At 43.3% G+C, this 23,905-nt stretch overlaps 1 protein-coding gene and 1 pseudogene across 5 annotated transcripts in view; both read right to left on the bottom strand.

The window, feature by feature from the left end:
* Positions 1-23,905, bottom strand: part of TTC23L (tetratricopeptide repeat domain 23 like) — a 58,737-nt gene that overhangs the window by 29,678 nt on the left and 5,154 nt on the right. For 4 of the 5 annotated variants that reach the window (XM_053906915.1, XM_053906918.1, XM_053906916.1 and 1 more), the window contains exons 3-8: positions 23,182-23,365; positions 19,495-19,618; positions 8,437-8,593; positions 6,831-6,956; positions 3,663-3,840; positions 1,378-1,486 (exon numbers count right to left, since the gene is read on the bottom strand). In XM_053906915.1, the coding sequence (XP_053762890.1) occupies positions 1,378-1,486; positions 3,663-3,840; positions 6,831-6,956; positions 8,437-8,593; positions 19,495-19,618; positions 23,182-23,365 (878 nt within the window). The remainder of the gene's footprint in view (positions 1-1,377; positions 1,487-3,662; positions 3,841-6,830; positions 6,957-8,436; positions 8,594-19,494; positions 19,619-23,181; positions 23,366-23,905) is intronic. The other variant, XM_053906919.1, reaches the window with a different exon arrangement.
* Positions 7,582-7,674, bottom strand: LOC128778445 (U6 spliceosomal RNA; annotated as a pseudogene).

Below are 23,905 nucleotides of genomic sequence, written 5' to 3'. Positions count from 1 at the left end.
TTTAAAATTAAATCTATCAATCTCTTCTAGTATATCTTTGTGTGCTCAGAAAGTTCTTATTTCCTTAAATTATTAATTTTAGGAGTTTTGATTGTAGTGCTGTATTTCCTTTGGGATAATTCATATTTTCAGTTATGATCAGTCAGATGTGATCCATCTGGAATTTAGTGAATGATAGGTGAAGATCCAAATCTTTACAGGTAAAAATTAGTATACAAGAAAAGAATAAGGTGGCCTTAGAACCTCCCAACCCAGAAGCATAGAAGTTTCTCACTTGAACAAAATTTTTACATATTCACAAATACATTAAATGTGTTATAACCATGAAGACTATTTTTAAAAAATCAGATGTATATATGGAGTACAAATACTCTGAGTATACACAAGAAAACTTTTTAAAGAAGATGATTAGCTAGGAAACACAGAATCAGGAAGTCTTCAATGAACATTCATGCTAAAGGAAACAGTAATCAAAATATGAAAATAACTTCTGAAAACTGAACAAAATTATTTAATGACTTGGGAAAATAGAAGAGTGGAGAAAAGTAGGATGCAAAACTTTCCCTGCGATTCGTTCCCTCTCTCTCTCACTCTTCCTCTCTCTTTTTCATAAAAGACTGAAAAATAATGTACACCTAAATGGATTCCTTTTATGAGCAGAGATAATCAACATTTTAAAATGTTTAAGTCATATTTTTCACAAATCTCAAATTCCTCCGGATGGGCCATTGAATCCATTAGTGTCCGTTAATCTGACCCAGTCAGCTGAGCACGGCACACAGTCCTTTCTCATCCGTTCTTTTGTGTCTCTCCTGAAGCTACTCACTTTCCAAAGGATGACCTTGTCTGAGAAAGGACTACTGTTGATGAATTCATCACCTGGCTTTCTTCCAGAAGCCCCAATACCTCACTTGTGAATATAGTCATAAAAATTCTAGCTGCTACAAGCGTTCTCTCTTGACAGTCAGAGGAAAAGAGTCCAGGAGGTTGAGAATGGAGGAGGAAGAAAGAAGGAGCCAATGTTTTTGTCTTTCATCACTGGATTTCCTCATCAACCAATATCTCACAGCTCACATTCATAGCGTGTATGATCTCTACTCTTTATGCAGGTGAGTTCTGCTGAGATTCTAAGGGAATAAAGGAAATAGAAACCAGATGGTTTTATTGGTTTTGATGTCCCAACTAATTTATGGAGATATTATTGTGCCTAAATTCATGTGTAAATGCTTTTGTACAAAATGGCTTCCAGTCTAATTTTTCCATCACAGTCATGAATAGCTAATTATAACCTGTTCACATCAATAGATAGACCATTGCCAGTGTGCTTCCCCCCACCATGGGAAATGGTGATAACTGCAAGCTACCTCTTCTACTTACCCCTGTGTTGGGCCTCTCCAGACAGGGCATGAGCCTTGGCTAGTAACGCACTTGCCTCTGCAGTTTGGGGGCTGGCTTCAGTGAACAAAGAAACACAGATAGAATAGGCCTGGAATAGAGAAAATCATTATCAAGAGTACCCAAATGACAGTATTTCAGAGGATTTTCTTTTTTTTTTTTAATTTTTTTTAAGTTTATTTATTTTTGAGAGAGAAAGAGAGAGACAGAGTGTGAATGGGGGAGAGGGAGAGAGAGGTGGAGACACAGAATTCGAAGAGGCTCCAGGCTCTGAGCTGTCAGTACAGAGCCCGACGTGGGGCTCAAACTCACAAACTGTGAGATCATGACCTGAGCCGAAGTCAGCTGCTCAACCGACTGAGCCACCCAGGCACCCCCAGAGGATTTTCTAATAGCTCTCATGAAATTGCTAGTTGAGAGCTGTGGATAGCTAATCTTGGAGTTACAAGAGAGGTGAGTTTGAGTCCCAGCTATTTCCTGTTAGTCTTGAGCAAGTAACTTCACCTTCCCATGTAAAAGAAATATATAGTTTCCATCAATTGTGGTTTGGAAAATATTAATGAGATGGTACATGCAAAGCACACATAATACCATCACATGGTAAGTTCTCAATAAATATTAGCCACTATGATGTCTTATTAGGTGTCATAGCAAAACTAAAATCACAACTTTAGCTACGCTTCTCAAAGGTTCGTTATCAAAGGAAGTTCAGGAGAGTTAAGTATGGACCCTAAAACCATACTGCCTGGGTTCCTATCCCAGCTCAGCCACTGATGACTCAGGCAAGTCACAAACTTCTTCAAATATAAAACCGGAATGACAAAAATGACTGTTACAAGCAGTTGCTGTAAAGATTAAATGAATTAATATGTGTAAAGTGTTTAGGATACCACCTGGAATGTCCTAAGCATGACAGAAGTGGAGATTTTATTACTATTATCATTCGTACTAAAGTGGAAGGAGAAAGAAGAGAGAAACCCCTGGCCCACACCCACCAGAAAGAAAAAAGCCCCCTTCCCCCGTGCCTCATAGTTCACACGGGTCAGACACTGTGAGGTATCTCAAGGAGCCCCAGAGATTTCAGACAACACTATGGAGCTAAGGTAGAGTTCAGAGCTGGTATGTGTGCGGGCTCTGAGGACTCAAATTCTCTAAGTTCAAATCCCTGCTCTCCTACTTGTTAGGGACACAACTTCAGCTGAATTAGCTGTAACTCTTTAAGCTTCCGTTTCCTCATCCTTAAAATGAGATCAAATCATAATAATGCCTCCACTTCATAGGCGTATTGCATGGATTAAATGAGTATATCCTCAAGTGCACATAGTAAAAGCAGTCCATAAATGTTAACTATTTGTGTTGCTGTTGGGAAACACTGACTATATCTTGTTTTGGCAATCCTGATCTGACCACCGCTTGCACAGTCTTGGACACAAGAAGCTGATGGCTTGCTCTGTAAACAGTGGACTCCCTGCCTTCAGACCAACATCCCCTAACATTTCTCCACAGTGTGATCACCTGCAATGCCTTTTCTACAGTATCAGACTGTTTTCACATATACCATTGAATTGCATTGCACGGTTTCTATGATACAGGAAATCTAATCCACTTTTGGCTTCCGGAGGTACCAGAAGCCACAAACAGGTTATTTGAGGAGAGAAAAGGCGAATTTAATAAGTTTCAAGGGAAGTTTCAAGTACAGGATGCATCAAAAAGCCCCACACTGTTTTCATTATAATGACTCAACATTCCTTCCTATTTTGTTTTGTTTTCCCCTGGGCATTTGTCAAATTAGTTACCTCCAAGTGAAATACTCTTTTGTCGGTTTAAATTTAGACTTGTTGATACAACCAGCTGGGCTAGCCTAGAGGACAAATGACAGCATCACACCAAAATATCATGATTTTTTTTTTTTTTTTCATTTTAAAAAAGCCCTTTGTGTTTGCTAAAGCCTTAAGTTTGGTTGCCCCTACAGCTTTTTTCCCTGGAGCAGACTCACTTGCTTACCTCTTCCCAGCACCCACAGAGATGAGGGGAAGCCTGGGAGGGGAAATTTGGTCCCAGATCAGGTCAAACAACAGATACACTCATCCTGAGTCAGGATTCTCTGCCCACGTTGTTTCAGGTTGAGGAAGGGCTCTTGTGTGGATCTGGCGGGAAATCCACCCCACCCCCTAGTTCTTCTGAGAAGCCCAAGCTTCCCTGGTCCTGGGAACGGGGCATGGGGCCAAAGAAGGCCAGTAGGCTGGTGCTCCAGCCAACTCACCAACCTGCTGCAAGTACTGGATGGCCTGATCATGGTTCCTCCTCAGCTGCTCGATCTGCGCGATCTCCTCGTACAGACTGACCAGATCTGATGTCCTATCACCCCTAGCAGCAATAACATTGCCGATTGCCTTTTCAAAGTATGCCAGAGCAAGGTTCAATCTGTGGACGGCCAAGGAGGCTCTATAAGAAGAGGGACAAAGATGCAAAGTCAGAGAGGCCCCTTACTTTGCAGACACAAAAGGAACTGATTCTAAGAATGAATCAGTGAATCATTCTTAGAATGAATGATTCTAAGATTTGGCCTTTAGAGGCCAATTATCTGAGTGGTTGACCAAAATCCAGTCTTGCTATAAACAAACTCCCATTAACCTGCGTTTTACCCACCAGATTCCACTGACTAATATTCACTCCCATTAATACAGCATGCTATAGTCTAATTTTATAAAAAAGCATAAAATGGCTTCCAGTGGTTCACAAGATGGGTTATTTACCCATAAACACAGACTTTCTAGAATCAGAATAAAATTTTATTCTGACTCCCTCTCTTTCAGACCAATACAAAGCCATTGCTTTGTCTTGTTTGATTTAGTTTATTCCTCCTCAGTTAAAAATGAGGATAGAGAAAACAATGTAAATACTCCTTCCAAAAGACAGTGGTTCAATAAATTATGGCACATCATATAATAAAATACTTCAGGCTTTAAAAATCATGCTTCCGTTTTAGACTAAATAATATGAGGAGAAATTAAAAGTGTGGCAAATTTTAAAAAGTGACAGGACTACTTAAAATGGACCCTGACATATCTATCTATCGATTGATCAATCTTTATCTCTAAAATATCCATAGCAGTTATGTTTGGGTTGTGAAATTAAAACTAACTTTTATTTTCTTCTTCATATCTATATTTTCAAATCTTCCAAAACAAAATATAATTTAAAAAATGAGAATAAAAAAGCATTTCATTAAAATTTATTCCTCTAGAGACAGCAAGACACAGGCAAATAACATGGCAGTGCAAAGCTGGTTCTCACAGTTATTAGCTTTTAAAAAAAATTTTTTTTAATGTTTATTTATTTTTGAGAGAGAGAGAGAGACAGAGACAGAGAGTGAGTGGGGGAGGAACAGAGAGACAGGGAGACACAGAATCTGAAGAAGGCTCCAGGCTCTGAGCTGATAGCACAGAGCCTGATGTGGGGCTCGAATTCACAAACCATGAGATCATGACCTGAGCTGAAGTTGGACACTTAACCGACTGAGCCACCCAGGTGCCCCCCTCAGTTATTAGCTTTATGGTCAAATTCCAGGAGTCTACATTTCCTTCCAAATAAAACAATAAGAATACCTAAATTATAAGGTTGTTATAAAGATTAGATAAAAAATTGTACATGAAATCACTTAACATATAGTGGATACACAATCAATATTACTTCCCCTCCCCCTTTGCTTCTTCCATCTTTGTATTCCCAAAGTGGAAAAAAATATGTATGTATATGAAATTATTTTATATAAGGCATTCCACAAGTTACAATTTATTTTAAACTGAAAGGTTCATCCTTCCTCTGAAGATTGGGATTAACAATCAAAAGAGCACTGGCATGTTATCCGGTAATTCTTTCCAGAAAAAATATTTGATCAATCAGACCACTATTTCCTTTGACTATTACAGCAGAAGTTACAGAATGAAAATGCCTCTCATCAAGAGCTTGTAGGGAGATATTAGCCAAGTTGTCTGGCCTAAACAATCACAGTGTATTTTCCCTACCTTTAAAATGAGAAAGGGGATTTGCCCTTAATAGATATTTGCTCAGTATGAAATGTAAGTCAATGTGGTACAGAAGGTGAGCCATGGATTAAGAAGACCCATCTGTAGTGTTGGATCTTCTACTAGTCATTCTGTCACCTTGAGTTACTTCCTCTTTTTGTGCCTTAATTTTCTTACCTGTGAAATGAAAACAAAAATACCTACCTCATAGCTTGCGGTAGAGGATTGAACTAAATAAATGATGTAGCGCACTTAGAATAGTTCTTGGAGATAGTTACACTGTTCCAACACTTAGAACGGTGCAGGTACAAAATAGATACTAAATAAATATTGTAGAATGAATGAGTGAAATACGCACTAGTATTTATTCTGAAAAAGGAACAAGGCTATCTTTCACATACGGCACAAAAACCTTAGCCACTGACCCATGTGACAGCAGCAGACATTCACTAGACTCTAATTTATGGCTCCGTGGACTTATATCAATAGTTTGACCTAACACTGGGCATTCAAACACCTCCCCACCATTTCCCATTTGATTTCTAGGTTCATGGTTGTTTAGAGCAGGTAGGCATGACTCATGTATTTCATTTACTTACCATTCCGTCATCGACCCTACCATGCCAAGTGTTTACAGTTTTGGAACCAGATTGTGGATGTGCAGATATCTTAAAAATCTAAGGAACAGTAAACGCTTTATTATTCTTTTTTTCTCCTGATAATCTGCTGGGCCCACCCTTATATGTAAATACTGTGATTCTCTCTAAGGATACCTAACTCAACTGCAAACCAGTTAAGTCTTGTTCTGGCTTGAACACATCCCAAGTACTTGGTTTCCATATGGAACAGAACTTTCCTTAAAAATGCATATGCCGTGCATAGCTTTCATAGGCTTCCAATAAACAAACGGTCTTCATTAAGTACTCTTTCCTTGTCTTTTAAGATACCATGCTTCATGACAAATGAATTAAAAAATGTCAGAAAAAGACATAATTTAATCGCTTCTCGGCCTTTTGGCTAAGATCAAGTGTAGAAAAAGACATAATTTGAGACTAGGTGTGAAAGACAGAATAAGGGCGAGGAGTCCATGAGTTTAGACCATGGATCCAACACTTGTTACCGTGGACAGTTTGTTTAATCTCAGCCCCAGTTTCCTCTCTCTCTCTCTCTACAATAATTGCACCAACTACCTCAGTGCTGTCTATGAGAATTCAATGGGCACTGCACATAAAGCTTAGACCATGGTGTGTGCGTTTGGTAAATAAAAAGCCTCTTTTATCACCATCTGAGTATCTGGGTTTTTTGCCCTGAGGATTTTTTCTCCCCTTATACAGAAGAGCACAGAACAATCATGTGATACCGGGCCTCATTCACAAAAGCCTAAGCCTCTCAAAGCCCAGATCTTACCTGCCCAAAGCAATTGTCAGGTCTTTCTCCGAGACTTGTAATCTGTGAACACTTCCCTCACATAATTCTTTCAGGTCCTTCATGTTTCTCTCTGCCTTCTGCAGGTTGAAATAAGCCTCTCTGCCAGTGAAACAGTCAAGGAAAATGCTAGGCACACAAACTCCCCCACTTCCCAGGGACAACGGTTGATAAGTAAACAAAAGGGCCACTTGAGAAAATGAAGCAGAATTTGAAAAACAGGCACTTTACTATGTTCTTTATCTTCTAGATGTATATGTGGTCAAGAATTCTTTAGAAAATAAACAGAGACCTGGGTTTCTCATGGCAGTAGCCTGAATCCAGGGCTGTGGTGGGTGGTGAGCATTTGGAGAAGTGAACAGAAACTGTAAATTATGCCAGATTTCCTTTAGAGGCATCCATGGTGTGACAATACTCACTTTTCCCAAGTTGCTTCCTGTGAATGGTAAAAGAGAGGAACTAATTCTGCTGAAAGGGACTTTCTGGATCATTTAGAAAGTCCAAGCAAAACAAATTTTTGGCAAAAGGCAAACAGCAAGAAAGAAAATCCCCTTAATTCCCAAATATCCTATTTCCCACATAGTCAGTAGCCCTTTCTAAAGGCATAACAGAGAAAGGCAACGAATCAGTTTTTACAAGTTGAGTACCAAGACCAAAAAAGCAGAGAGGGGAACGTGGTAAAGAGGAGACATTAAGGACACATGGTCTCAAAGAAGACTCATGGTTAATTTTGTTTAATATGGAATGCTTTATAAATTTGCGTATCATCCTTGTTCGGGGGCCGCGCTAATCTCTGCATTGTTCCAACTTTAGTGTATGATCGATCGTGAACACGAAATACCATGCACAGTTTTCAAGTAGAGATAGTACCAAAAGGCTGTTAAAATCACACGCTTTTTGAAGAGTAATGGTCCGCCTCTGGGGACATAGAGAACTATTTCTTTTGTCTTTTTTGCTTGGCCTCCAGCTTCATGGCAGTATTCTCAACAGCATTTCAGAAAAACAAAAATGATCAAGAGTCCATTAAATCAGAGACTTCTGACTGCAGGTTACAATCACCTGGGGGACTTTAAAAAATCTCAATAAACAGATGAACCCCAGACCTACTAAATCAAAATCTCTAGGGTGGGACACAAACAGCAATAATTCTTAAAGCTCCCCAGGTGTTACAGGTGCTGCCTAGTTTGACAAACATTGCTTTAAATTACCACCCGCTCTCCCCACTCCTATACCACCCCCCACCCACTATCACCCATGTCCTCACTGCTAAAACTGGTCTTCTTGGGTGCTCAATCAAGCAGGACACACTCCGAAAACTTTTCAGCTGGCTAGGGGACAGGTCACCAGTGAGACCCCTCTCATGGCTCAACTCAGAGTTTATATGAACAGATACAGGAGGAATATTCATACCCTTCTAGATGGAGGTAAGAGGCTTGTGGGGGGCCCCGGATGTCAGAATAGAGCTGTAAAGCCTGGTTCAATCTCCCCTGCTCCTAGGTGAGACGACCCGCCTGGGGACATGTGCTCCCAACCAACCCCCCCCCCCCCCCAGCTCTGATCACAGGCCCAGCCAGGAAAGGAAGGATATTGGTTCTGTAGGAGCCAGGCCACCCCTACGGTGTAGTACAGCATGACCAGAGCTTCCAGGATTTCCTTTTTCTCCGTGTTTGAGGTCGTCTTTTCCTTCCAGGTCAGCAGCGTGCTCCTGGCAGATTCAGCATGTTTCTTGGCCTGAGCTGGGAGGCCTGGGGAAGTTTGAGGGTGGGTGGCAAGAAGAAAAACCTTAAAAAGTCATGTTTCAGTGAAAGACATTTCTGGGAGGAAATAGGTGGGTAGTGTGTCTGTCATGTGCTCTATAGTATTAGTTTCCAAAGCTGGCTGCGCATCAGAATGATCTGGAATGCTTGTAGAGAATATAGATTCCTGGGCCCCACCCCAGACCTACTGAGTTGGAATCTCTAGACGAATAGAGTCCAGCAATCTATATTTTTAATTAATTCCACAAGTGCTTCTTATGCAGCCATCAGAGCATTTATCTGGGGTCCAGTCTGGAAATCACTAGTAGACCAGGAGTAGAAGCTGAGTATCCTGTTCCCAATCCTGCCGTTAATGCCATGTGACCTTTTCAACCCACAAAGCTTCTCCATCCTCCAAATGTAAAATGACAATAATTATAGAAGCTGTGCCTTTACCAAACACCTGGAGCTAGTCCAGGAACAAACTAGGTTAGGCCACAGAGTGCTACGCTTTGAGCTTTCTGGAAAAAGCATTCTAAAAATACAAGGGCTTATGAATACAATTACTTCCATCTGGGGATTTTTTTTTTTCAATCCAAGATGAGTCTGGATAGGCTAATTGGTCACATACACACACACACACACACACACATGCACACACACATGCACACTCTAATTGCTAAAGGCAGTGAGGCCCCCACTAAGAAGACAAAGGGATCCCTGATGGGAAAAGAGTAGCTCCAGAGAAAAGAGAAAGGCCAGCAGAGAACATATTATCCTAGAACATTATCTCCTCTGCTCTACTGAAGACAGTTAGGGCTGGTGTTGACGTTCAGCTCTCCTCTCTGCGGGTTGGTAAACATATTTACCCCTGCCAGGTAGGCCCACTGCACCCGTAATTCTCACTTCACAGCCCCATCCCTCAGTCCGCTCTGCCTCTGGCCCTTAGAGCCTGTTTTCACAGTACAGGTAGAATGAATGGCCACAAAGATGATCTTGAAAGGTCTTGAGGCCTGTGGCCCTCATACATTCCATGTGCAGGACCTCCTTAATGAGTCGCTACAAGGTAGGGGGAACAAAGTTTCCCTGGAAGAGCCCTAAAAGGGACCTGGAAGCCAAGAAGTCTTTGTAGAACACTCAGAGATTCCTGTTCTGTAGGTCTCAACTTAAGAGATAAATGGAGTCTGTGGCAAAAGAGATGGCTGTGCCCTAAGTTACCAGGTAATAGCACCCCTCAAATTGCACTGCACTTCATAAACACCCTGTGAAAATGCAGATTCCTGAGCCTTGTTTCCAGTAGTTATGGTTGACAGGTTCTGAGGTGAGAACAAAGGATTTACATTCATAACAACCATCCTAGGTGATACTGATGCAGGCTGTCTAAAGACCACACTTAGAAAAGCATTTAGTAAAATCTTTATACAAGAGGTGGGACTCATCTTACTTTGAAGAGTAGGTAGTTTGACTGATAGAGAAGAATGAGGAGGGGTTTCCACTTGTAGTAAACAGCCTGAGGCCATAAAGACAGAAGAGGCAAGCGTGTGTGTGTGTGTGTGTGTGTGTGTGTATGTGTGTGTGTGCACGTGCATGCACACAGGCACACCCATGTGCATGCATATGCTGGTGGGGTGGGGTGGGGGCATATAGGAGCACCATGGAAGGCAGTAAGGAAACCAGCCTGACTGAAAGGGAGATTTAAATGTAAAGACACCCAACGTGTGAATTGGATGGGAAAAATGGAATCTTGGATGCCAAGTTGAGGAGGCTGGATTTGATCTGGTGGGTAATGGGAAGTCTTTATAGGTCTTGAAGAAGGGAGCAGCTACAGAAAAACCTGCCAAGGACATCAGACAAAGACAATAAAACTTGAAACTAAGGAAGTCTTTTTACCAAATAGGCTGTTTCTACAACCACACAGGCCATTGGAAGTGTGCCAGCAAGAAGTGAAGGAACCCAATCTAGATGCTTCCCTCTGTCTGTAGGAAGGAGCAAAGTGAAGCTGGCTGAGCCACTGAAAACCACCCCTGAATCAGCACAATGCTGCTTCTGGGCTCCTGAATGGGAAACTAATGAGAAAATAGTTCCGAGGCTTTGCAAGTCCGCCCTGCCAGCCACCCCCACCTAAGTGTCCAGTTCTGGCTGTGAAACCCCCAGAGGAATACTTTTCCTCTAAGTTCAGCAGCCAATCAATTATCGGGTTCCTCTTCTCCACTTTATCATGCCCCACAGTGTGGTCCTTCTGATGAAAAAGCTGAGCTGTGTAACCACTGGGTTTAAACAAACTGAACACGGATCTCAATTTAAAATGGCTCATTAGGAGCACCTGCGTGGCTCAGTCGGTTAAGCATCCGGCTCTAGATTTCAGCTCAGGTCGTGATCTCACAGTTCATGAGTTCAAGCCCCATGTCAGGCTTTGAGCTACAGTGTACAGCCTGCTTGGGATTCTCTCTCTCTCCCTCTCTCTCTGCCCCTCTCCTGCTCACATTCTGTCTCTCAAAATAAATAAATAAACATTTTTTTATTTCAAAAAATAAATAAATAAATAAATTGGCTCCTTAAAGTCAACCCCAAAGGAAAAAGTCACTCCTTTACTGTTCCCAGAATCCATTCTGGTCTCCAAAGTGGGGTGCATGTAGCCCTACAGTTTGCAAGATGCCATAATGATGTAGGGAAAAAAACTAAATGTCTCTGTTTTTAAAATTTTTGTTTTCTATTTTTATGAATATATATTATATAAGATATTAATACTACTGCCATAACTTATCATAAATACACACACATGCAGAGTACTCAAATTTTTTGTAGTGATAAGGGAGCTAATTCTCAAGAGTTTAAGAGATCACTGCTCTAAACAAACGTTTTCCAATATTTTCAACTATGAAAGAGCTCGTCTCATGTTAAAAAAAACTCACTTTGTGATATTTTTCTGGCATTTCCTACGTGAGAAAATTCATGATGACAAAAAGTACTATGAATCAGTGTCAATAATAATTTTTGAAATAGATTTGCATTTTACTGATTTCAAGAACACCCTCTTCGATGTAAAGATAACATTGCATAGATGTATATGTATGAATCTCATGTCAACCCTCTCTGGAGGAGGCTCACAGAGTGATGATCTTGTTCTTGAACTCCAAGCCCCATCTCCCTAGTTCCAATGTCAACTCTGAGAGACCAAGTCATTTTCCTTTACTTGCCCTTCTTCCAAGCCAAGGACACCATCCTTCTCCCTGCGCCAACAGTTCGGCAATTACAGAGGGAAAAATCAGACCTGCTCCTGGAGCCTGAGATTCAGAAATTACAGGGGATGTTGGTGAATTGGAAATGGGTCCCAGTATTGTCCACCAAACATATCAAAGCATTTTGCTTTAGTTTGGGATGTGATTCCACAACTGATGTCTGTTATTCTGACTCAGGCCAGAGGGAATCTGCTCGGAGACACCCAGTCTTTGGAGTTGCTGCTGTCACCTCTGATCATCATCTATATTTAAGAAGTCAGCCTACAGCCGGACTTCCCAGATACCAATCTTGCCTCAGCCACTTCCTACTATCCCTGTGGCCTTGAACAAGTTACTTTATCTATGCTGCAGTTTATTCACCTATAAAATGGTAATGAAAATACTTTCTACCCTGTAGGGTTCTTGTAAGAACGTAATTAATTCATGAAAATAAATGGTGCCTGGCACATAGCAACGAAATGAATTTGAGAAAACTCCTCCTCCTCCTCCTACCAGCGTCCATTCTCTGAAGCCATTTACTAAATGTGCCCTTGCTTTGGACATGTTTCATAGAGCTGCTTACAGAATCCCTGGAAAAGGCTGCATTCTCAAATGCAATCTCATTGCAGGCAGGCATGAGGTTTCCTGCAGGTCAGGTCACCTGGTTTTTATCATTCCCTGTTATCCCTGTATCAGTGTGGGTTGTTTTTGCTTTTGTTTTTTTACCAACTAGACAGAGAAGGTAGAGTTCATAACTTACGCTTCTTTTTTCTGTATTTTATGGCACTTGTAATAATAGAGCCCGGGATACCTAGAAGGTCTCAGCAATAACAGGCTAATTTACTGCTTTATTAATAATAACCAAAATATCAGGAAACTGCTTATCTATGCACTTACATTCTTCTTCCTGAACTCGTGCCAACACTTCCCCACTAGGTGACAAGCACCTTGTTGTTCTGTGCCTGCCCTTTGCTCACCCGCTGAAGCGCTAGGCTCCTTAGGCTCGTCCCCAAGTCTGCTGCCACTAGGGTCCCACCCCCGGCCCATGCTCTAGTCCACCATATGGCAGCCTTCACATTGTGCCCTGCAAAGGCTCTGTGCTCTCTCGTGTCGACTCCTGAATCCCATTCCATCAATCGCCTCTTTTTTAAAACCTTCAAATGCTCTCACTAAAGGGCTCTTTCCTCACTCTACAATCTTCCTCTTCTAAAATCATCTTCACATGACTTTTTTGGCTCGGCCAGTTACTCTCCACTTTTCTCTTGTTCCTTTCAGTATGCAGGGCCCAGGCCCCCACGCAGTCCCTTCGTGCCTGGGATCTGGCTTTTGCTCCAACCGCTCTGCTGGCACTTTTCTCCTGAGGCCCCCAAAGACCTCCTACTAAATAAATCCAGTCACAGTTTCTCAGACACTCTTAGCTGCTTGGCTTCTCCTCTTGGCCCCTAGGACACTGCACCAACCCAGTTCTCCTTTCTAAACCTTCTCTAATTGCTTCCTTGCTAATAACTCTTGCTAATAACTAATAACTTGCTAATAACTCTTTGCTCCCTTCTCCAAGGGTCTGTCTTTTAGTGTCTTCCTTTTCTTCTCTTTCCCTCTTGGAAGTCTGAGCAATTCCTAGCACTTCCACCTTGGCCTCCAAGCTTACAACTTTCCACGTCCCCTTCCCAGGTCTGCCCTCAAACACTCCTCCATGCTTGCGACTCTCCTCCTGTCCTCCCAAGTTCTAGTCCCAAATTTCCAGCACCAGGTAAAAATGTGCTAGTGGATTTCTAAAAAAAATTTTTTTAATGTTTATTTATTTTTGAAAGAGAGAGAGAGACAGAACGTGAGCGTGGGAGGGGCAGAGAGAGAGGGAGACACAGAATCTGAAGCAGGCTCTGGGCTCTGAGCTGTCAGCACAGAGCCCGATGCAGGGCTCAAACTCACAGACCACGAGATCATGACCTGAGCCAAAGTCAGCCGCCCAACCAACTGAGCCACCAAGGCGCCCCAAAAACGTGCTAGTGGATTTCTCTACTGCAATTCACAATCACCAAAACCTGGATACACCACTCCTCTCCCCAGTGCGCTCCTGTCCCTGACCTACTTCCCTCTGCAAATGGCACCTGCCGGGGCTGGACCTTCATGGTCATCTTTGGGCCTCGATTCCCCTCAACCCCTAATCGAACATCACATCCTGCCAATTCTTCCTTCACAGCCTTTTTTTTTAAAGGCTATGTTTGAGGGGGCACCTGGGCGGCTCAGTCGGTTAAGTACCCGACTCTTGGTTTCGGCTCAGGTCACAGTCTCACAGTTCATGAGTTCGAGCTCCATATCAGGCTCCGCACTGACAGCATGGAGCCTGCTTGAGATTCTCTCTCTCTTCCTCTCTCTCTGCTCCTCTCTCTCTCAAAATAAATAAATAAACTTAAAAAAAAAAAGCTTAACGGTTATATTTGAATAGATAATACATTTCCACAGTTCAAAAGTTAAAATTGTATGAGAAGGTCAATGTTGAGGGGCCTCACTTCTAATCTTCCCTTTCACTGCAATCCCCCACTAGGTAATTTGTTTTTGCTTCTGTCTTGTGTATCCTTCAGTGTTTATGTAAATATAAACACAGATTCTCTCTCTCCCCTTCTTTTTTCCTCACAAAATGAGGCATATTAAACACCATACCATATTGTACATTCTCTTTTGCCTAACGATGCATCCAGGAGCTTTTTTCCTAGTAGTATGGCACTTCCTCATGCCCTTTTTAAAGCTGCATTTAACCTGCCGTGGGTATTAGTCCTCTAGTGGTGAGGGCACTGTTTTTTCCCAATCTTTTACGACAATAAATAGTGCTGCCAAGCATGATCTTATCCATATGTTATAAGTATGTATTCAAGAAAAAGTCCCAAGAAGATAAAAGATAAATGCATCTGTCCTTCAGAGACTCTTAAATCCTTACCTTCTCGTCATCCCACTTGTCACTTCACTAGCACATTATTACTACATACACCTAGATGACTGGATAGCTTACCTTCTGGCATCATTGCTAGATTAACCTTTCTAAAAGCACACTTTGCTTCATTCATCTCCTTGCTGGAAAAATCTCCAGGAGTCCTCCTTGCCTACCAAACAAATCACAAATTCCTTAGCCTATATATAAAACCCACCACAGTCTGCAAACACACCCTCTTTTCCAGGTTCACCCCAACAGCCTGCTCACTGCTTTCAAAGATACACATTGTGCTGTCCCTCCAGGCTCTGTTCTTCACCAGAAGGCCACCCCTTCCTTCTGCCCAAGCTCTGCACATTCTTTAAGGGTCTTCCTGAATGACCCCTGCCCTCTGAGTCTACCACTTACCACCTCAGTCAGAAATTATTCCACCCAACTTCCCCAAAGCCCTGTATTTAAATCACTTACATGGCATTTGACTTCTGGTGCCTTCTGTCATAACTATGTCTGTATGTAGTTCACCTTCCACACAAGGTGGTAAGTTCTTTGGGGCAAAGACTGTGCCTTCTCTACCTTAAATTTCCCAGCATGCTCTTCATGGTATTTCAAATATGTAAGTCTCTCAGTAAATACTCACTGGAAGACTATTTATTGAGAGAAGTCAGCCCTTGGGCTTGAACCCCACCCCCACCCCCCAGTTCTGGAAGAGGCTCACAAGGAAATGAGGCAAGAAGGTCTGAAGGCTGTAAAACACACATGTGCAGTGAAGCATGAACACTCACAGATGCATACATCCCACCTACACAGAAGGCTGGCTCATAAATTCCACCCATTTTACAGCAGCTGAGGATTAATGACAACAAAACTAAGTGGAGCTCAGCAAGACTTCATCCCTCTTGAAGGTTTGTGATTTCTCAAAGCTTTGGATGGTTTATTCCGTGGACCACAGACTTTAAAAAGAGTTAAAGTAAAGAGACTGGGTAAATATTATAACTGAAATAGGAGGTTTTTCTCAAGAAAAGGTCACGATCATAATCTATTCTGGAAAAACTCTAGGCTAGGTTTCAGAAAGTCTGGGTTCAAGGCTGGGCACTGTTAAACTACATAGGCACTTGGTCTGATCAGGAAGTTGTTTTTCCCATCAAGGAAAAATAAACAAAACCTTCCTTTACGGGAAAACTTTTTTCCTCCCTCCAACATACTACCCCAAATGTGGTTCACCATTCGTGTGACAGGAAGAACTGTAAATCGAGGAAAAAAGGATGGTGTTCTCACCATCTTTTGTGATAGGACCGACTCACCTATCTTGACTCAGCCTGGAACCTAACTGGAAAAGTAAAACTCAGAGTCTGTTTGTGACCGTTCATGGAATGGGTTGATTTCAGAAGATGACGGCCAACTTCCTTCCACAGACCTACCACCATAACCTCTTCCAACACAGGGAGGGACCTGTGGCCTGGCCCACGTTCAGACAAATGCCCCCTTCAAACACTCGTGGGGTTTCCCCACCAGTTCGAGCCTCCATTACTTCAAGTCTCAGTTTCAGCAAGTCTCCTAGACAGTCTCGCCGAGTCTGGGCTCTCCCAGGGCCCAAGAGTGTCCCTGTCGGTGCCAAAGCAAATACCAGTGATCTGCCACCTGCCAGCCAAATCCATGGGTCTCTCTTCAGCCCGCATGTCATCTGACCTCCCTCTGCCACCTGACACTGCACTTCTTTTTGAAACCCTTTCTCCGGGGCGCCTGGGTGGCGCAGTCGGTTAAGCGTCCGACTTCAGCCAGGTCACGATCTCGCGGTCCGTGAGTTCGAGCCCCGCATCAGGCTCTGGGCTGATGGCTCGGAGCCTGGAGCCTGTTTCCGATTCTGTGTCTCCCTCTCTCTCTGCCCCTCCCCCGTTCATGCTCTGTCTCTCTCTGTCCCAAAAATAAATTAAAAAAAAAAAAAAAGAAACCCTTTCTCCGACACAGCCCCTCCTGATTCTATTTCCTTTGCCGACTCTGCTTCCGCGGACCTTCCCGATGCTCTCATCCTCCTATCTTCTCTCCTCTGCCTTCTTTCCCTCTCTTTCTACATCCTTTTGCTGGTCAAGCTCATCCGCTCTTATGGCCTCAACTTGCTCCTGTGTGCTAACCCTCCCAAGCCGACATCTTTCCTGAGCCCGAGCACCACTCCTCAGCTGCCTACTGACCATCCCACCACGATGTCCCCTGAGTACCTCACGCTGGCTGAGATCCAGCCTTTCTGAAACCAGACTCGGCATCCTCTTCCTCCTTCCCCCATACGCCTGCTCTTCCCCTCTAGTTCTCCATTTCAGCTAACCGTCCAGGTCATGCCCTGTGCAACCTCAGCTCTTCCCTCAGCTTCTCGCTCCAAGTAGAATTGCCCACTAAACATCACCACTTCTGAGTCATTTCTTCTGCATTCCAACTGCCGTGGCCAGTGCCTTCATTGACTCCTGTCTGGGCAGGATAAAGGCCTAACTGATCTGCACCTCTACTTTTTCTATCAATCCAACCCGTCCTCCAGAGTCTCTAACAGAAGCTTGATTATGTCACCACCTCAGTCAGAAACTTTTTTTAAAATTTATTATTATGTTTATTTATTCTGAAAGAGAGAGAGCGCGCGCGGGGGAGGGGCAGAGAGAGAGGGAGACACAGAATCCAAAGCAAGGCTCCAGGCTTTGAGCTGTCAGCACAGAGCCCGACACGGGGCTCGAACCCATGAGGGTGAGATCATGACCTGAGTGGAAGTCGGACGCTCAACCCACTGAGCCACCCAGGTGCCCCTCCCTCAGAAACTTTTAATAATTCCCTAAAGTCCTTGATATGTGGGGCCAACTTAACTTTCCAGTCCTATTACCAGGCATGACCTGTCTGTCCTAAGGTGTCTCCTGTTCTACCCTAACTTCTTGGTCCAGGGGGAAACTACAGTGTTCCGTGCAAGTAGTTTCATAGAGAATAAAACACCCTTTCACTCCATCTCCTCAGATCAACACATATGGAGGCCCAACTCTGTGTTCTCTACCACTCTCGAAATCTACTTGGAAAACTTGTACTCCTCTGTCAAAGACAGGACAAACGTCACCTTCTTTCTGCAGCCTTCCCTGATTTCCCTCTCCAGTGGCAGAGGCACTCACCTGCCTCATTTGTTTCTCCAGAACTTTGTTCCCGCCTCTATTATAACTTGTTCCTGCCTAGTATAAGATCTCTGTATGCTTATAGAATACCAGTATTCATTTATGTATCCCTGGTGCCTACCACAGTGCCACCAGACTTAGAACAGGAATTCTCTAAGTGTTAAAGTGGCACAAAGCTAAAATGTGACTGTTATCATGAAGGCAACAAATTTATGAGGATGAAATAGAGAAATTCCAAATGAAGAACAGTGTAGCTCTAGAAGAAAATTGCCTTTTGCTGAAGACCTTCCTGGCATCTCTTAAATCTCACAGACAAGTGGCTGCCGTTCTGCCAGTAGGTGAGGACCCCCTCCTGTCTTTAGCCATGCCGGCCTTCTCTCAGAACACAACAGATGTGTTCTAAGGCCTAAAGGAGCCTGTGACCTCACTGGCCCCAGTGTCAACCACTCATGGGCTTGCCACATCAGTAGTCAATGAATCTAAAGTTTCATGTAAAACATGAGCTCAAAAGGGCCTAAGGAGCCCTAAGAAGGAACACACGCTCTGAGTTTAATAGAATTTATGATAGTGGTTAATAAATTGGATTCCATTTCAACTTTTCCAAAAGCTCTGATTTTTGATATTCAGGCTCCTTATGGCCCAGGCATATTGCTTCCCTTCCCCTGGAGCCCTCAAATCTCTCAAGACCTTAAGTCACTCACTTACGTAAGCTATGCCCCACCTGAAGACTCAGGTCCAAGGGGTATGTGAAAAAGCCCCGGGCCAGAGGCTCAGTTCTACCCAGTGGTAACATCTGCTGATCCACACTGTGTACCAGGCACTGTACATGAGACCAGTCCCTGCTCTCATGGAGCTTCTGTTTCAGGGACAGAGGCATTTAAACAAAGCACATGTGAGTTTGTACAAAGAGATCCATGGTAGAGATGTCCCTGCTGGAGGACGTGGCGGGCCAAGGGGCACAGAGCCCTGAGCTGACTGTGTCCTCAGTTCCAGAGATGTGTTTTGGCCTCAGTCCGTCTGAACAAATATTTCCTGAGCCTCTACTGCAAAATTCCTGCCCTTGTGGATCTTACACTTAGGTTTCAGTTTTAGCAAATGCATTCCTATCTTGTTCCTCTGTACAGAATACCTTCCAGAAGCTTCATTTCTCTAGGATGAGGACTGTCTTTTCCTCAGCAGACTTTCCAGGAACTTGAGGGCTGTCCATGGAATTCAGGTCCGGTTACTGGGTCTGCCACCCTGATGTTGAGCGTACATAATTGCCTGGCCTTCCCCCGTGGACCTGTGGCTGGAACCCGTGATGTTGTCCTCTGCCCCCTGTGCCTCAGTGCCCTCATCTGTAAACTACGGATGATAAGCGTATTTCCCTCCAAGGGATATTAGGAGGACTAAATGAGACTAGCTTGGCACATGCTAAGTACTCAGTAAATTAACTATCATCATTATCATCATTATTTCTAAGATCCCTGACACACTGCCTCATCCACGGACTTTCCCACCTCCTGAGGAGGTGTGAGTTGGGGGCAGGAAGGACTCTCCCCCGGTCATCCCCACCCCCACCACGGCTGTGGGTTGGCTTAGTTTGGCTCTCACGAGCTGGCCCACCCAGACCCAGCTGGGGAAACCAAGTACCTCTCAGTGTCAGGTAGCCATAAGCCAGGCTGGCCAGAGCCTGTGCACATTTCCAGTGTTCTTCCCCAAAAATAATCCGAGAAAGGATGACACAGCGAATCAGCTCCTTGTTTGCTTGGATATTCTGCAGACAGCAAATCAGTCAGTATGTTTTTTTGGAAAGGAGGGACAGCTCCAGCCCACTCTCTTCTCATGGGAATGTAGGACTGAATTCACCTGTTGTCTTTGTCTCTTCTCCTCCCTTCCCGTCCCACACCCAATCCAACAGGGCCTGCTGACTGTCCCTTATTCCTAAGTCCTTAAACCAAGCTCTTCTCCTCATTTCTGCCACGAGTGCCTGGCTCAAGCCACCCTCACCTTTTACCTGGCTGACCATGACAGCCACCCCTGCTTCCACTCCTGTCCCCCTTCCCCCAGTCTGCTTTTCACATCACAGCCAGAGTGACTTCCTTTAGCCTTTTATTGTGAAAAATGTCAGCCATATACAAAAATAGCATGGAGAATGGCTCACTTCGCTTCATGAGGTATCTACTCATGGTCAGTCTTGTTTCATATCCATCCTTCTTATCCACCCACCCTATTATTTTGAAGAAAATCAGTATTAAATCATTTCATATCTCATAAGTATCTCCAAAAGACACAGACTTAGACACATAACCAGAAAATCACTCTCACCAAAATATTAACAGTAATTCTGTAATGTTAAATATCTATGATCTCATAAATCTAATAATTACCTCATAAATCTAGTATTTTTTTGATAATTTGTCTGTCTGCACATAGAGATCAGTCTCCTGAGTCTCATTCCTCTGTAGATTCCATCTCCACCTCTAGTTCTTTTTATTGAAAATTGTATGTTGAAGAAATTGGGTCATTTGGATGATAGTGTTTCCCAAACATGTAAATTCTGTTTTCCAAACATGTAAATTTTTTGAATGCATTCTTATGGTGTCATTCAACACGTCCCTCCATTCCCTGTCTTGCCTTTATATTGGTAGCTGGATTTAGAAGTTGGGTTTGCTTGGGCGTCTGGGTGGCTCAGCCCGTTGAGCATACGACTTTGGCTCAGGCCATGATCTCGAAGTCTGGTTTGTGGGTTCGAGCCCCACATTGGGCTCTGTGCTGACAGCTCAAAGCCTGGAGCCTGCTTCAGATTCTGTGTCCCTTGCTCTCTGCCCCTCCCCTACTCATGCTCTGTGTGTCTCTCTCTCTCAAAAATAAACATTAAAAAATTAAAAAAAAAAAAGAAGTTGGGTTTACTTTAGCTTTATTATTTTTTTAAGCAAAACTATTTCATAGTTCTCATACATTTTTCCATCAGAAGACACCTATGTTTGGTTGGCTTTTTTTCTGATTATTGGCACAACTACATGGATTCACTCATAAAATGTTATAAAATGCCAATATCCAATTCTATCAGTGTTTCTTCATGTGTTAGCTGGATTAATTCTACAGACAACTCTCCCCTCATCTCCTGTTTGGTTACCCAATAGTACAGTTTATAATAGAAGGACAAGATACACAACTTATTCTTTCCCTTTATTTGCTAGCTTTTAAAGTAATGAGTTCAGTCACTAGCATCCTCCACTGGTGACCAAATAGTTTGTTACTATTATTATTATAAGCGTGGATTTGAAAACCTATCTGATGCTCCTGAACATGGCAAACTAATTTCTAACTTGGCTTTTGCACCTACTGTTTCCCGCTTGGGACGCTCGAATACGTAATCACTTTCTCATTTCATTTTCATTTTGTTCACTTCAGAGAGGCCTTTCTTGGCATCTTATCTAAAAACAGCCTCTCACCCCCGTCACTTACTATCCCATTACTTCTTTTATTTTTTTCTTCATGGCACTTACCTCTCTCTGATATTACACTAATGGTTATTTTTTTGTCTATTAATTGTCTCCCCAAATAGAAGCTCCTTGAGAACAGAAGCTTATTCCTCATGTTCACTACCGTATGCCCAGTTCAGAGGAGATGCTCATTCAACATGCGCTGAATGAGTCATCTCTTTTTCAGCCAGGAGAAGAGGATAGGGTGGGAAAGAGCCCCTGCTGCTTGTAGAACTCACAGGCAGAGCTCCCCAAGAAGTCACAGAACTGCATTTTGGAGTCACAGATTTCAGTGACTTTACAAAGACAGCTATCAAATGGCTGCACTGACTGACAAAATCAAGCCTGTATCTCCTGGTGAGGTGAAAGCAGCACTTCAAAGACTCAAAGCTTGGCATTTCAGCTCTGGTTCTAGTGTCTACTGACCGTGGTGCTCTGGGCAAGACCACCCTGGGTTCCAGCTGCCGCCTCATCCCTGTGTCCCTCCTCACCTGCCGCCTCACCTGTCCCCGGCTCACACATACACATGCAGAGAGGGTGACAGCACAGGCCCCTTCGTGCTTTAAAAACACCCATTCCGTCAGAAGTTTTGAGAGTTCTCCATGGGCTCACCACAGAATTTATTAAGTTTCATCTTGAGGAGGAAGCAGAATACCATGAAAAGTCACTGGAACGGGAGTACAAAGCCTTGCGTGCTCTCCTGGCTCTGGACATTCTGCATTCATCCATCCTCAAACTCCCTGCCCTGGCAAAACGGAGATAACCAACGTGGGCTCTAGAGGTCTGCACCTACTGCCAACCCTCCTGCCCTTCGGGCCTGTGAGCGCTGGGTGGGGCTCGTTTATCTCCTAAATCTAAATCTTTGTCATTATCTAAACTGGCCACAGAGTTATGAAGCCTTAAAAACCCATACTTGGACTCTGGCAGATGGTACTTGTCTGTCTCTAAAAGTGAAGGTTCTGGCCTGGGTCTGTGAGATACTAATGGGTACAGGCCAAGGCGGCCGTCCTCTGCAAGTCCTCTGAACAATTTACAAAGGTGGGGTAAATGTATAGGTAGATCCAACGAGGGGTATCAGCCTCTATCATCTGCCTGTGAGGTGTCTCTCAGCCTTTCCTAAAGCCATCTACAGACCTTTCTCCATACATGATTTTAAGCTCATTTTTTCCCTTGGCCAGGAAGTCACTGCATGAATTCCTCTGCTGATAAATCATGCCCTGGGAGCAGACGGGTGCCCGCATTCTAATAGTGAAGGTCACTGTCATCCTGTCTCAGGTTCCTGCATTTTGAACACTCTCATTAAGCGAGGTCCTAGTTACAAGTCTTTGCCTTGTTCTTAGAAATGCATACCTGGACTTCGACCTCTGCTGCTACCTCCTGTTTCTGGTGCTTTCATTTGCTTATGAGTCCACTGAAACCACTGGCATCTTACTTATATCCTTGCTGCTTCTGGGCCTGGACCTCAGCCCAGCTACTCTTGTTCTCAGCCTCCTGCCTCACTAGCCTGGCCTTTCCTGTCACCCAAGAGATACCATTCTGAAACCTTTCAGGAGAGACTTTTTGAAAAGTTTTTTACTGAAAGGTCATCCATCAAACATCAACACAAAGAATAAAGCATTTTTAGTCTAAAGCCAGGAGCACAGCTATTCCATCAAAGAATGCACAGTGAGCCCTGTGTGAAGCCTGAGGCCAGGCTGGCTACCCAACTATGCTCTGCTTTCGTTTCTTCCACCTATAAAGAAATACAACTTCCTCTACTTTGAGCGCTTCAATCTTCAGTTAAGGCAGAGATTCTGTAATCATGGACATATTTTTAAAGGGAAACTAAAACCTAGTGAGCTTTTGGTTTTACCATTTTTTTCTTAATCAGCTGAGCTATTTTCTTCTGGGATTGGGCCAATTTGTCTTCAGGAAGAGACATGCAGCCTACGGCCATCTCCTCCGTGGCCTTAGTGTCTTCTTCACTCTCTCCAGACCCGCTAGATGAATACAGTTCATCTCTTTGCTGGTATGCTGGCTTCTTGGCTTGCTGTGACCTGTAGATACCAGCGAGGGGCATGGATTCAGATCTGACCTCTGCATATCTCAAACAAGGTAAAATTGAAGGACAGAGCCCTCCCAGCCGGGGGCTAGGGATATGCTAACATAAACTTGAAGGAATAAAGTCTCTTGTCACCCTTGAAGCCCAGAATCAGGATGGCAATGTGTTGATTCAAATAAAACAGATTTGGCAAACCACCCACCTACACCAGAGTCCCAGCTCTGCTACTTACTAACCACATGACCCTAAGCAAGTTATCACGTAATTTGCTTCTTTGTAAAATGAGGTCAATCCAATGAGATTATTGGATTAAATCAGATAATACTCATGAATCACTTAGCATAGTGCCTGCTATTTAGTAAGTACTATTTTAGCATTAGTTATAATCATTTTATTAGCTCCATGATTTGGTTTCTTCATCTACAAAATGAAGGTGGTGAATTGGAAGATTTCAAAGATCTTTTATATTCTAAAATTCTGATTCAAACCAGGAAAGAAAACGGATATAATGAATTAATGGGAAGGGAATTAACAG

This window comes from Panthera pardus, unplaced genomic scaffold (genome assembly GCF_024362965.1).
Source record: "Panthera pardus isolate Hobbes unplaced genomic scaffold, ASM2436296v1 HiC_scaffold_2, whole genome shotgun sequence".
In the NCBI taxonomy this organism is placed as follows: Eukaryota; Metazoa; Chordata; class Mammalia; order Carnivora; family Felidae; genus Panthera; species Panthera pardus.
The sequence above is the reverse complement of the archived record's forward strand: the minus strand, read 5'-3'. Positions and strand labels throughout refer to the sequence as shown.